This window comes from Helianthus annuus, chromosome 9 (assembly GCF_002127325.2).
Source record: "Helianthus annuus cultivar XRQ/B chromosome 9, HanXRQr2.0-SUNRISE, whole genome shotgun sequence".
Classification (NCBI taxonomy): domain Eukaryota; kingdom Viridiplantae; phylum Streptophyta; class Magnoliopsida; order Asterales; family Asteraceae; genus Helianthus; species Helianthus annuus.
In genome coordinates this window covers 136,106,328-136,118,797 of record NC_035441.2, presented here as the reverse complement: position 1 = coordinate 136,118,797, position 12,470 = coordinate 136,106,328, and the positions used below count along the sequence as shown (strand labels likewise).

Genomic DNA, 12,470 nt, shown 5'->3' with positions numbered 1-12,470 from the left:
ATTATTTGACCCTAGTACAAATAAAAGTTCACAAATAAATACATTTCGTCAAATATTTCCTCTATTTCAGATCCATACCAAACTTGTTTGGTTTTCACTTTCGTTGAATCATTTATTTGGTCACGATCACCTTGTGGTGACGTTTTCACAAATTTGAAGCTTGTGCTAATCTCGTTGCACCTCTTACATACGGGTTTAATTATTCATTCATGTTGAATCCGCTTTGATTTATCCTATCAAAACAATCTTAACACGATCGTGTGCTAAGATAATGATACACAAATTCATTTCATATTTCCGTGTATCTATCAAGCGCTTCGCAATCTTTATTACTTTATCATCTTTGATCATTTCAATTTCAATCCAAAATCCTAATGTATTTATTTGAAACATTCGGATTTACTTCATTTGATTTACATCATGGTGAAACTCGTTTCATTCACCGCTACTATTTCAATCACTATGACACCTTGTGGCGTCATAATAAATTTGTAGCTTGAGCTATTTTCACTCCTAATATACGAATTTTAATTTTTGGTTCATATTCTTAACCAATCTTAATACAACTATGTGTTAAGATAAAAGTACACAAATTCGTATCATATTCCGGTGTACTTCTTAAACGTTTCTTCTATCATCGAAAATTTTATAATATTTCATTTTGTCTTTTCATCATCAATTGAAACTCCTATTTGAAATGAATATCCAAGTTTTCTTCATTTAAACTTTCAGTTGATTATACGGTGGAATTGTTCGAGCACCGTAATTATTGAAATTATTCCAATCATTACGACACCTTGCGGAGTCGTTACAAACTTGTAGCTTGGACTAATCCTAATCATACGAACCATTCAAAATCCACGTTTATCTTCCGTTTGACTCATCATTTGAAAATAATCTTGATACAATTGTGTATTAAGACAATGATACACTAAAACTTTATTGCATTCCAGTGTATCCTTGCAATGTCAACACACTGATTTTTCTCCTGATATGATTCGATAATTAACAATGATCTTCGTGTTATTATTTCATTCTGGCCTTATTGATTCTGAGTCTTCCCCAGTTGACAATCAAAGTAAGTTTTCTTTTGACCATGAATTTTATTCTAAAAAGTCATTCACTAACTGTAAACAGATATCTATTTGATCATTTATCTGTTGGCTTGAACCTAGTCCCATTCGAAACTATATCATTTCATCTCATTCAGTTGTCATCGATTTCTTGAACTATTTCAGTTGAACTTTTTTTAAACCCTACTGATACAACTAGTATTCACAAAATTTGACTCTGTGTCATTTACCTTAAAAGAATCCAGTTCCATTGACTAAATTATGACATAAATCTAACAGAAATATCATAACCCAAAATCTCGAGGACGAGATTTTTATTAAGGTGGGGAGGATGTAACAACTGTCACTAAAATCCATAATTAGGATGGTAATTAGCTATTAAGAAAACCCTAATTGAGAAACCCAAGTAATTCTGCACGAACCCTAAAATTTCCAGAACAATCAGAATCAGGATCAGGGCCCCTAAAACTCAGGGGGGGCAAAACCCTAGTTACGATTATCCTCATAACTATCTGTCAAAATTGAATTTTAGGAAACGGTCGACTCATCCAGCCTACATGCACGAAGGGCTACCCTATGAAGTAGGGTGACCCCTCGCGTAGCGCGACGCCCATGGGGGTACCCCTCGCGCTACGCGACGGTGTCAAAATTCGGGTATAAATAGAGGAGTCTGGGACTTGAAATTTGGCACTTGAACGACGAAAAAACTCACTGTATACGCTGAGTTATAGCAGAAATCGTTCACAACACACACAATTCACGAATCGCTGCCGCAATCAGGGTAATAACTCGATCGCTATTACGATTCAACGTCCGATCGATTATAACTATCCAACGATAGTCCAGGTGCTGCTCAATTGAGCTTATACTTTGATTATTCGTCGTGATTTCGACTTGAATATTAGAGTGCTGTTCGAATTCGGACTATGCTCTGTTATTCGTTGTGAATCCGATTGAATTATCGAGTATTGCGCTGATTAATTGTTGTGAAGGTTTAATCTCGTGAATTGTCATAATTGCTGTATTAGTTACAACCCCGTTTGTGTGAATTGGGCTAATCAGTAGACTAGACTCTGCCCAAATTGAATCAGCAGTATATCAAGGATATCTGTAGACTAAACTTTGCCCGTAGAAATCTGCAATGTGAGTTCATTTCTCTTTTCTCACCGTTTGTGAGTCCATACTCTTTTATCACAGTTTTATCACTTTTTGTGAAACAATTATATTACAAAATGCTTTCTAAAATCCTAAATGGTTACCAGTTATACTTACAGTGATTAAGTTATTATATTTTATAAATAACTACTGGTATGGGAGGTATTATACATTATTTGATTCTCATTGCTATTACCCAGAAAGTTAGCATAACCATAATTATTATATATAAATCTAAATGGCAGATACCATAACAAAGTCAAGTATATTGTATTCTATTTGTAGTCAAGTTATTATATCATATTATTACAATTAGTGAATTAACATGTTTTGATAAGTTATAATAATTGACATAAAATGTCATTATTCTGAATTGCATGATTTGGTGCTAGAAATAATATATTTGACCAAGTAATAAGACATCATCATGTCCAGGAACACTAGTTGAAAGAATGATCAACAGTGTTATAATTAGAATCACTAGTTGAAAGAATGATCAACAGTGATAATGTCCAGGAACACTAGTTGAAAGAATGATCAACAGTGTTATAATTAGAATCACTAGTTGAAAGAATGATCAACAGTGATAATGTCCAGGAACACTAGTTGAAAGAATGATCAACAGTGTTATAATTAGAATCACTAGTTGAAAGAATGATCAACAGTGATAATGTCCAGGAACACTAGTTGAAAGAATGATCAACAGTGTTATAATTAGAATCACTAGTTGAAAGAATGATCAACAGTGATAATGACCAGAAGCACTAGTTGAAAGAATGATCAACAGTGCCATGAATAGAATCGCTAGTTGAAAGAATGATCAACAGCGATATGACCAAAGACCTTAGTTGAAAGAATGATCAACAGTGATATGACCCAGTCATAGGAATTGCCTAATGATAGATAAATTGAATAACAGTAAAGTATAGTTATTTGATTAATTCACTATTGGATGAAAGTAAACCAATGAGTGATATTATTGCTGTTATATTGGAATTGCTATTATGTGACAAAATACTGATTGAGTAAGGTAAATGCAAATAAATATAAAACCTTAATACTGTAAGGTATAACAATATATTTGTATAAAAATGGAATGAATTCACTCAGCATTCCCGCTGACAAAACCTTTTTCAAACATGTTTCAGGTAATTATCATAAGGCTGGATACGGCACTGAAAGGCATCAAGAAATGGCTTATTAAAGAAATATTGTTTTATAAAATAAAATTTATCTTTATTAAAGCTACCATTTTAAAATAGGGAGTTATCCCATCTATTTAAATCAAATCCGGTGTTTTCTAAACTCTGATATTATTCCTAACTCACGGTCCTGATGAAAATTCCGCTGCAATGTTTTTCAAAACAAAAATAATCACCGGTACCACGGGACTGCTCACGGCACCCGATTCCGTCCAGGGTGGGTCGGGGGTCGTGACAGTTTGCTCGGTATATGTTACGTACTTCTACGCGTCTAAGTAAGTGTGAGGTCCGTTACACGCGACCTAATATACAATAGATGTAAGTATGTATTCAGGTATGGTTTTGCAATACCCTAAATGTCCAAACAACCTTGTGATTCGCGTGATCAAGTTAACAAGTTAACATATAGTAACACACAGCATACACAGTGGGTTTCTCTTAGTTGGTTACATGTGAAGTACGGACATTAGTAATTGTCATCCGTTTACTCACCAAACTTGGAAGAATAATTAAAATGTATTATTTTTAAATAAATACACAATAATCATTACTTTTGTTGATTGAATTATTTCTCTTACATGAAAGATGACCAAAAATATATTACAATCTTTAATGATAAGTCTTGCACTACAAGTGTCATACTAGCCAATGTGAAAGAAGATAACATACACTTTTTAACAACATTAGATTTTCTCCATTTATTCAACAAGTAACCATTAATAAGCCCGGCGCATCATTACAAAGAAACTCAGACCTTCTATCTACAAACAAGATCAGACAATACACTAACATATGTAAACATGTTAATGTATACATATAAATACGGACCTCCTTTACATTTCAGAACATACATGCACATTCAAGTAAGGCCGAACCATTACCCATTATCTTAACAAGTTCTGATCATTAAATTTCCAACAAGTTCGGACATCTAGCAATCATTTAAGTTCGCACACCTTAAAACACTTCATATATGCGGACCCAATAACTTTCCTAAGTGCGGACTCATATGGATCATTGAGTGCGGATCCTCTTCAAACACATAAGTGCGGATGTACTTACATGCATATATGCGGACAGTTGTGATCATGTGCGGATACATGTTTTAAATCAAAATAAATGCGGACATCTTCATTAAACTTATAAGTGCGGACTTCAATTTATGTGCGGACGGTTCAGATTATGTGCGGACTCTTTAACCTTCTTAAATGCGGATCAATATGAAGTTCATATTTGCGGACATGTTGAAGGGTTACAAGTGGGGACCCCTGTAAATCCTTAAGTACGGACCTTCATGAATCTAACAAGTTCGGACCTTGAGTCTCTTTAATAAATTCGGACATGTAAATGGTCATAAGTGCGGAGCATTGAAGTCTTTTTAAGTGCGGACCACGGAAATTTATTTAAGTGTGGATCTATATAAGAACTAGTAAGTGCGGACAGTTAATATGGATTACAAGTGCGGGCATTGATTATTTTACAAGTGCGGACATGATACCATTTACAAATGCGGATAGTATAGTTAATTCACAAATGCGGACAACTTTGTGACTTCACAAAGTCTGACAATTCAGGAATTCCATTCTTCAAGATTTCCACGAACAGAAACCCCCAGACGCACAGAAATCAACAATGTCAGGACTCAGGAATCAATTCAACGAATCTAACAGTTCTATCATGCCCCTAATAACACTAACATCGAACAATCATTACACATTCATTCAGTCTACAACGAATATCACACATTCATCAATCGTGAAACAAAAACACAGATTGTTTGAGTGTCTAGGGTTTTGCATAGAAATCAAGAGAACAAGTTAACAACATAAAGCATGAACACTTACCTTAGATTGATATGGAGATTGTTCTAGAAGAATTGGAGAGATCAAGATTGATGATTGGGGGTTGTATTGCAAAGCCCAAAATGATTTGAGGTTTCTACTCCCATGAGATTGAGATTATGGGGAGTTTAGGGTTAGGAGTAGTTTATTAAGGTTTCATAATTTCCCTAAACACCCCCTAACTATGCACGTTTCATACAAGAAGCACATACTAACATACAATTTACAGTAAAGCACATAATTCATGTATTTGTCATGTAACACATAAGTTTCTTATAAACCACTCGTTTATAATTATTATTCGCGTTAGTCGCCAATGTTCAAGAGTTGTCATGTGCGTGTTCCGGTAATTCCCCGAATTACCAACGTAGACTCATTTAACTAACCCTAGTTAAATGCAGTACTATGAATATATGATTAAATTAACCGTGGTTAAGTTAAAGTAGTAACCTGAAGTTGTGGGTTGTCACACTATTCCTCTAATTAATCTTTAAATAGATATATAATATAACTGATGTTTAAATAGATATATAATATAATATATACTTCAACAGGTAGAGGATCCTGTACATTAATCCAGAAGTGTGAGACAGGGCCGGCAATAAGCATGTGCGGGGTGGGCGACGGCTCAGGGCCAAAAACGTAGAAGGGCCCGTACGTTTTTTAGAAGCATATAAAAGATCTGGAGGGAACCCATAAATATAATTAGAGATGAAGCTACTTTCAAAAAATAATTACAGCCTAGTGGAAAGGTCCCTTGTTTCCAACCAGATGGTGGCCGGTTCGAGTCCCTTTTGTATAATTTTTTTTTAAGATTAATGTCTAGTTTGTTCATGGAAGTTCCAATGAACTTGGTGTATTTAATGAACTTGGTGTATTAGGAATTAATTGTAACAGATTATACTACACTTATGCCTTTCTTATTAGGAATTAACTATAACAACTCATGTATCAATGTTTTTGTTTATCATTGCTTTTAATTAATAATTATATTTTAGATCAAATAAAGAATTGTACAAGTTCAAGCAAGATCGTATTTGTAAAGCAGATAAGTGTGAATTAAAGGCTATGTCGGCACCAACCATAGTTGAACGGTTGCCGACTCCCCTTCTAAAGTTCAGGTGTTGGGTTCGAGTGTACGTGCTAGGCGTTTTTCTGTTCAGTGGGCTTACTTTGTTTCTCGCTATTTCCTTATTTATTGCAAAAGGTTAGGTCAGGCCCGTTTTTTTTAATCTCGCTCAGGGCCCAAAATCTTTTTAGCATTTTCGGAGACGGCCCTGGTGTGAGAAGTGCATTATAACACTATATAACACCATATAAACACCGTATAAAAATATGTAACACCGTATAACACCATGTAATACTATATAACACTATATAACAAATATAACACTATAGTTTGTCTGATAGCATGTCTATGATAGATGTATAGTGTTATATGTTGTTATATAGTGTAATATAGTGTTACATAGTGTTATACGGTATTTGTATGGTGTTATATAGTGTTATATATAGTGTTATATATAGTGTTATAATACACTTCTGAATTAACGTACACTATCCCTACCCTACTTTAACAATATACATTTCACCGTGAGTATGATTTACAACCCTTATCCCATTAACATACTCAATAGTTGCAACTACCTTTTAGTAGGTTTGTAAACTCAATTTCACTATACAAGTTTTCAACCCAAATTGGCGCTTTAGTTACTAACCTGAACTTCATCAAGGTGAGTTTTACAGCCTTGCACACTATATTTTTGTTTTCAAAACACTTGAATCTTTTTAAAACCATTTTTAGACAAACTTGATAATTTAAAAAAGAAGAAAGAATACCAAACTGAAGTGACTCACCTACTCTTTCCGTGCGATCTTCACCACGAACGCCACACCAACATATGGTCACGAAATGCTTTGGTGTGGCCAGGTTCTCACAAACCCGCTCAATTAGTGTACAAATTAAGCATGGTTAAAATACCGTAAGATCCCTCAACTTTCTTCTTTTTAACATTTACACAATTTCTAAGCATTTACACATTCTAGATTATTACCTATAGTCATGTACCATGGAAGCATGATGAGATCCTACTAGAAGTTTAAGATTAGATGCCGTTAAAAAATGTTTAAGATTAGATAGGGATAAGACCCAAACAATGGACCAATACTACTTAAAACACAACTGGTTTGTTGTCTCTCTTTCTTCTAGAATAATACAACACTTTTAGTTGCCATCTAAAAACATATATAACAGAAGATCAACACAAGATCAAGAAAATATATGCAATGGCCTCATCCATATTTTCACTTGCTTCCACTTCTTCTATGCTACTTGTTCTCGTGTTCCTGTCCTCAACGGCTAAATCAAACTTCAATATATCATCTCCATACATCGGTAAATCCCCTCTAGCTTGATCTAACTAGCAGTAGAGTCAAAAAGGAATACGTAAAAAAGTGATGAAACTGATATTATCTTATGTGTATTCATGAACAGATAACCTTTGTAATGGAATCAGCTGTGGAAGAGGAAACTGCTCAGTTGATGTTGCTAGACCATTTAGCTTCGTTTGCAAGTGCGATCCTGGATGGCGAAGAACTTTAGGTTCTGGCAACGAAGATGATCTTCAGTTCCTTCCTTGCGTCATTCCCAACTGTAACATCGCAATTTACAATTATTCAACCTTGTGTAGAAACTAGAAACTAGACATTTTTGACATGAGAAGTTGAGAACTGACCTTGAATATTAATATGTTTTGTTTAGGTTCTATGGACTACTCATGCATACCAGCTCCTCCTCCGACTCCTCCCATCCCTAATAATATTTCTATCTTCGATCGTAATTCATTTACTTCTTTTAGTTTCTTGAGTTTTAGCACTATATGTAACGTTTTACGGTAATTTTAATTAACATAAGTACTTGTTATGGCTTAATTATATATTCAGCTTGTTACTGGACATACTGTGGAGAAGGTACATGCAGCAATAATAATTATACATGCCACTGCAATCCTGGATACACCAATCTCTTGAACATCTCCTATTTTCCATGCTTCAGCGACTGTACGATCAGATTAATTGATCATCAATTCTTTGACTAGAATATATAAACCCGAATCAAATCTTTGCATAATAAAGTTTGATTTTTTGACACAGGTGCTATTGGAGCCGATTGCAGTAGACTTGGAGTTCGGTCATCAGCCACAACGTCCCCTCCCGGTGATAGCAGCCAAGGAGATAGCAGTCAAGGTTTGGCTGATTCTTCAACCAGAACAAGATTTCATGTGTACATTAAACTAAATATTAAAAGGCTCTCACTATCTACACACCATGTCAGGCTATCTGCACAATTAGGGTTTGCATACGCTGCGTATTGGTCAATACGCAGCGTATAGGGTTACCTAAATACGCTGCGTATTGGTCAATACGCAGCGTATATAAGTGGTAGGTGGACGACCAGACAGTCAAACCTAGTACCATGTCAAATCAGTCTTACATAGGGTGCGTATTGATCAATACGCTGCGTATTGGCAGACTGATTTGACCTGATACGATGTTGTCCAGGGCACGTGAATGAAGTAATACGGTGAGTAGGGATCAATACGCTGCGTATTGACATGCCAGATGAAAGTCTATTTATCCCTCCATTCATGTCTGTTACCCATCATCCGACATATACTTTGCTTTCCTTTTCATATACTTTGCTTTCCTTTTCATCTTCTTCTTAAGTAAATTGTTTGTTTTGGGTTCAACCTTGTTAAAATGTCATCATTTTGGAAGGATAATTATTTCGGTAATCGCTATTCTAACGACACATGGGGATCAAATGCTGCCAATGAGGAGGAGGAGGTTGTGTCTGGAGTCCCTGTTGATCAAGAAACACAGTTGCCAGACTTGAACAAGACTCCCACTCCACCTGTTGATGAACCAAATTACCCGGTGCATCAAGTGTGTCCAGATTACGGATACGGGTATGAATCTCCGTACGTGCAACAAAGTGGATACGGTGCTGAGAATGCACCTGTTGATGAACCAAATTATCCGGTGCATCAAGTGTGTCAAGATTACGGATACGGGTATGAATCTCTGTACGTGCAACAAAGTGGATACGGTGCTGAGAATGCACCTGTTGATGAACCATATTACCCGTCGCAGCCATCGTATCCGGGTTATGGGGTATACGGGGACGAAGGTGGATACGGAAGTTACAGTGGATACGGTGGTGATGGTGGATACGGGGGTGAAGGTGGTTACAGTGGATATGGGGGCTACGGTGGATACGATAGATATGGGGGTGACGGTGGTTACAGTGTATACGACAGATCTAGGGATGAAGTTGGATATGGTTATGAGTCCCGTAACACATCACTTTATGAACCATCTACCCCGAGCAATCCATTTCAAGTAAATGAGGTATCACATTAAAATAATTATTGTTATTATTATTATAATTATAATTGTTATTATTATTATTATTATAGTTAAAAATAATATAATTATAATAATTATTATTATTGTTAAAATACTTTAATTATAAATATAATTATAAATATTATTATTATTATTATTATTATTATTATTATTATTATTATTGTTGTTGTTGTTAAAAATATTATAATTAATTAACAAAATAATTATAAGATTTAGTAAATAAACAAGTTAAGAAAGTTAAGTTAATAAACAATTTATTTTTCTTTTCTAAATAAATAAATTAATAAAAAATATTTTAAATAAATTAGTATTGTAAATAAATAAAAGAATCATGAAATTGATTTTTAGTTAAAATGGTTAGTTTAAACCTAACTTAGTTAGTTAAATCATAGTTAAAATGGTTAGTTTAAACCTAACTTAGTTAGTTAAATCATAGTTATATCCTAACTAGGTTAGCATTTAATACAAGGGACCACTAACTGAGTTAGAGAACTCAGTTAGTCCAGTTAAGTGCCAAAAACAAAAAAAAGTCCCTGAAGTTTCAAATTTTACGAAAATAGTCCCTGAAGTTTCCAAAAATTGACAAAACAGTCCCTGAAGTTTTGAAAAATGGACAAAAATGGTCCCTGAACTTTCGAAAATGGACAAAAATGGTCCCTGAACTTTCGAAAATGGACAAAAATGGTCCCTGAACTTTCGAAAATGGACAAAAATGGTCCCTGAACTTTCGAAAATTGCAAAAATGGTCCCTGAACTTTCGAAAATTGACAAAAATGGTCCCAGGGACCATTTGTGTAAATCCTGGAAACACCAGGGACCATTTTTGTAAATTCATCAAACCTCAGGGACCAATTTTGTAAACACATCAAACCTCAGGGACCATTTTTGTAAATTTATCATCCGTAAGGCGCGTACGGGCCTAACGGGCAACGACGGGCTTAGTTTCGACGCTCGTTAAGCCCGTACGCGCCTTACGGACGACGTCGACTAAATAATAAAAAAAATATTATTTAGTCGACGTCGTCCGTAAGGCGCGTACGGGCCTAACGAGCGTCGAAACTAAGTCCGTTTAACGACGGGCTTAGTTTCGACGCTCGTTAGGCCCGTACGCGCCTTACGGACGACGTCGACTAAATAATAAAAAAAATATAAGAATTAAGTTCCAGGTTCTGTGTGAATTTAAAGTTCAGAAGGCTTTATACGCTGCGTATTGACCAATACGCAGCGTATACTAACTGTCAGTATACGCTGCGTATAGGTCAATACGCAGCGTATTAGTAGTCACTGCATATAAGAATTAAGTTCCATGTTCTAACAGCTCCGGAACGGAGGATAAACTGGTTAAGGCGTTACGGTTCTAAATGAAAGGTCACGAGTTCGATTCATGCTAAGGGCCGGTTCTTTAAAGAAGACCCCCTTTTATTCTGATTTTATATATATTTACACTTTGGTCCCTGGTGTTTCATTTTTTATAAAAATGGTCCCTGAAGTTTCATAAAATTACAAAAATGGTCCCTGAAGTTTCATAAAATTACAAAAATGGTCCCTGATGTTTGATAATTTAGATAAATGGTCCCTGATGTTTCCTGGATTTGCAATAATGGTCCCTTATGTTTCTGAAATTGACACAAAATGTTTCCAGGTATGAAGTGTCAAATTTTACCAAGTTTATATACGCTGCGTATTGGTCAATACGCAGCGTATAGAAACCTGGCAAAAATTTGACACTTCAAACCTACCAAAATGACCCCAAATGAGCATCAGTTTTGTATACGCTGCGTATTGGTCAATACGCAGCGTATATGGACCTTGTTTTCTGTGCAATGATTGGTAATCAGGCACTGAGATCTATGGTTTATCTACGCTGCGTATTGGTCAATACGCAGCGTCTAGGGTTTACCTTATAGGCTGCGTATTGACCAATACGCAGCGTAGATAAACCCTAACTTTTGCTAGGGTTTGGTGTGCCAATAGGCACTTTAGTGTGCCAATAGGCACACTCTATTAAAAAGTCATGTTGACTTTTGATCTTAATTTTGTAGGTATCAGGTTTCTTTCTGGAGGCTTCCATTGTATTGGAGTCATAATGATGTGTGTAGCCTTGGTTCTATGGAAATAGGAAACATGGTTGGGTTGTTATGTTATGGTTGATATATATATGTACACACCATGTATGTACAGAAGATTGTTTGTGTAAAAATAAGATCTTTTGCCTGTACAAGTAAAAGATCATTGTAGCCTTTGTGTATACATGTGTTTTTCCCTATGTTAGGGGCCACATGACCTATGTAAAAACTGATGGGATGAATAATTGGAATTAAGATATATTTTTGTTCAATATGTGATGACTTTAGATAAGTGTAGCAGGTTTATTTCAAGAGTCCAAACAAACACCTACTTAGCCTTCATCCTTTTTCTTTAATATTGATTGCAATATAATAAGGACCACATGAAACACAATATCAAGAAATAAAATTAGTTAACATATTATAAAAAATAACTACTTTTCATAAAGTATAATGGAAATACATACTATATAAAGAACGTGATGTTATAATTGATTATTTAAAAACTAATGTGTTATAATTAGTAAATACAATATACCACAACTATTTATAAATCACTATTGTTTATAAACTTGTATTTATAGCTTTTTATTATCACTATTGTTTATAACTTGTATTTATAGCTTTTTGTTATTATGTGAAAGTTTTAAATACAAATGGGTTTTAACATGCGAAGGTACGAAGTGAGCAAATAACATGCGTAAT

General features: G+C 35.0%; 1 protein-coding gene across 1 annotated transcript; it reads left to right on the top strand.

Moving 5' to 3' along the window:
- The first annotated feature begins 7,489 nt into the window (after nucleotides 1-7,489).
- On the top strand, nucleotides 7,490-12,037 carry LOC110878814 (neurogenic locus notch homolog protein 2). Its single transcript, XM_022127182.2, has 6 exons — nucleotides 7,490-7,666; nucleotides 7,766-7,924; nucleotides 8,033-8,107; nucleotides 8,215-8,331; nucleotides 8,425-8,517; nucleotides 11,742-12,037. The coding sequence occupies exons 1-6, from the start codon at nucleotides 7,558-7,560 to the stop codon at nucleotides 11,816-11,818; spliced, it is 630 nt and encodes a 209-aa protein (XP_021982874.1). The 5' UTR covers nucleotides 7,490-7,557; the 3' UTR covers nucleotides 11,819-12,037.
- The last annotated feature ends 433 nt before the right edge of the window (nucleotides 12,038-12,470 follow it).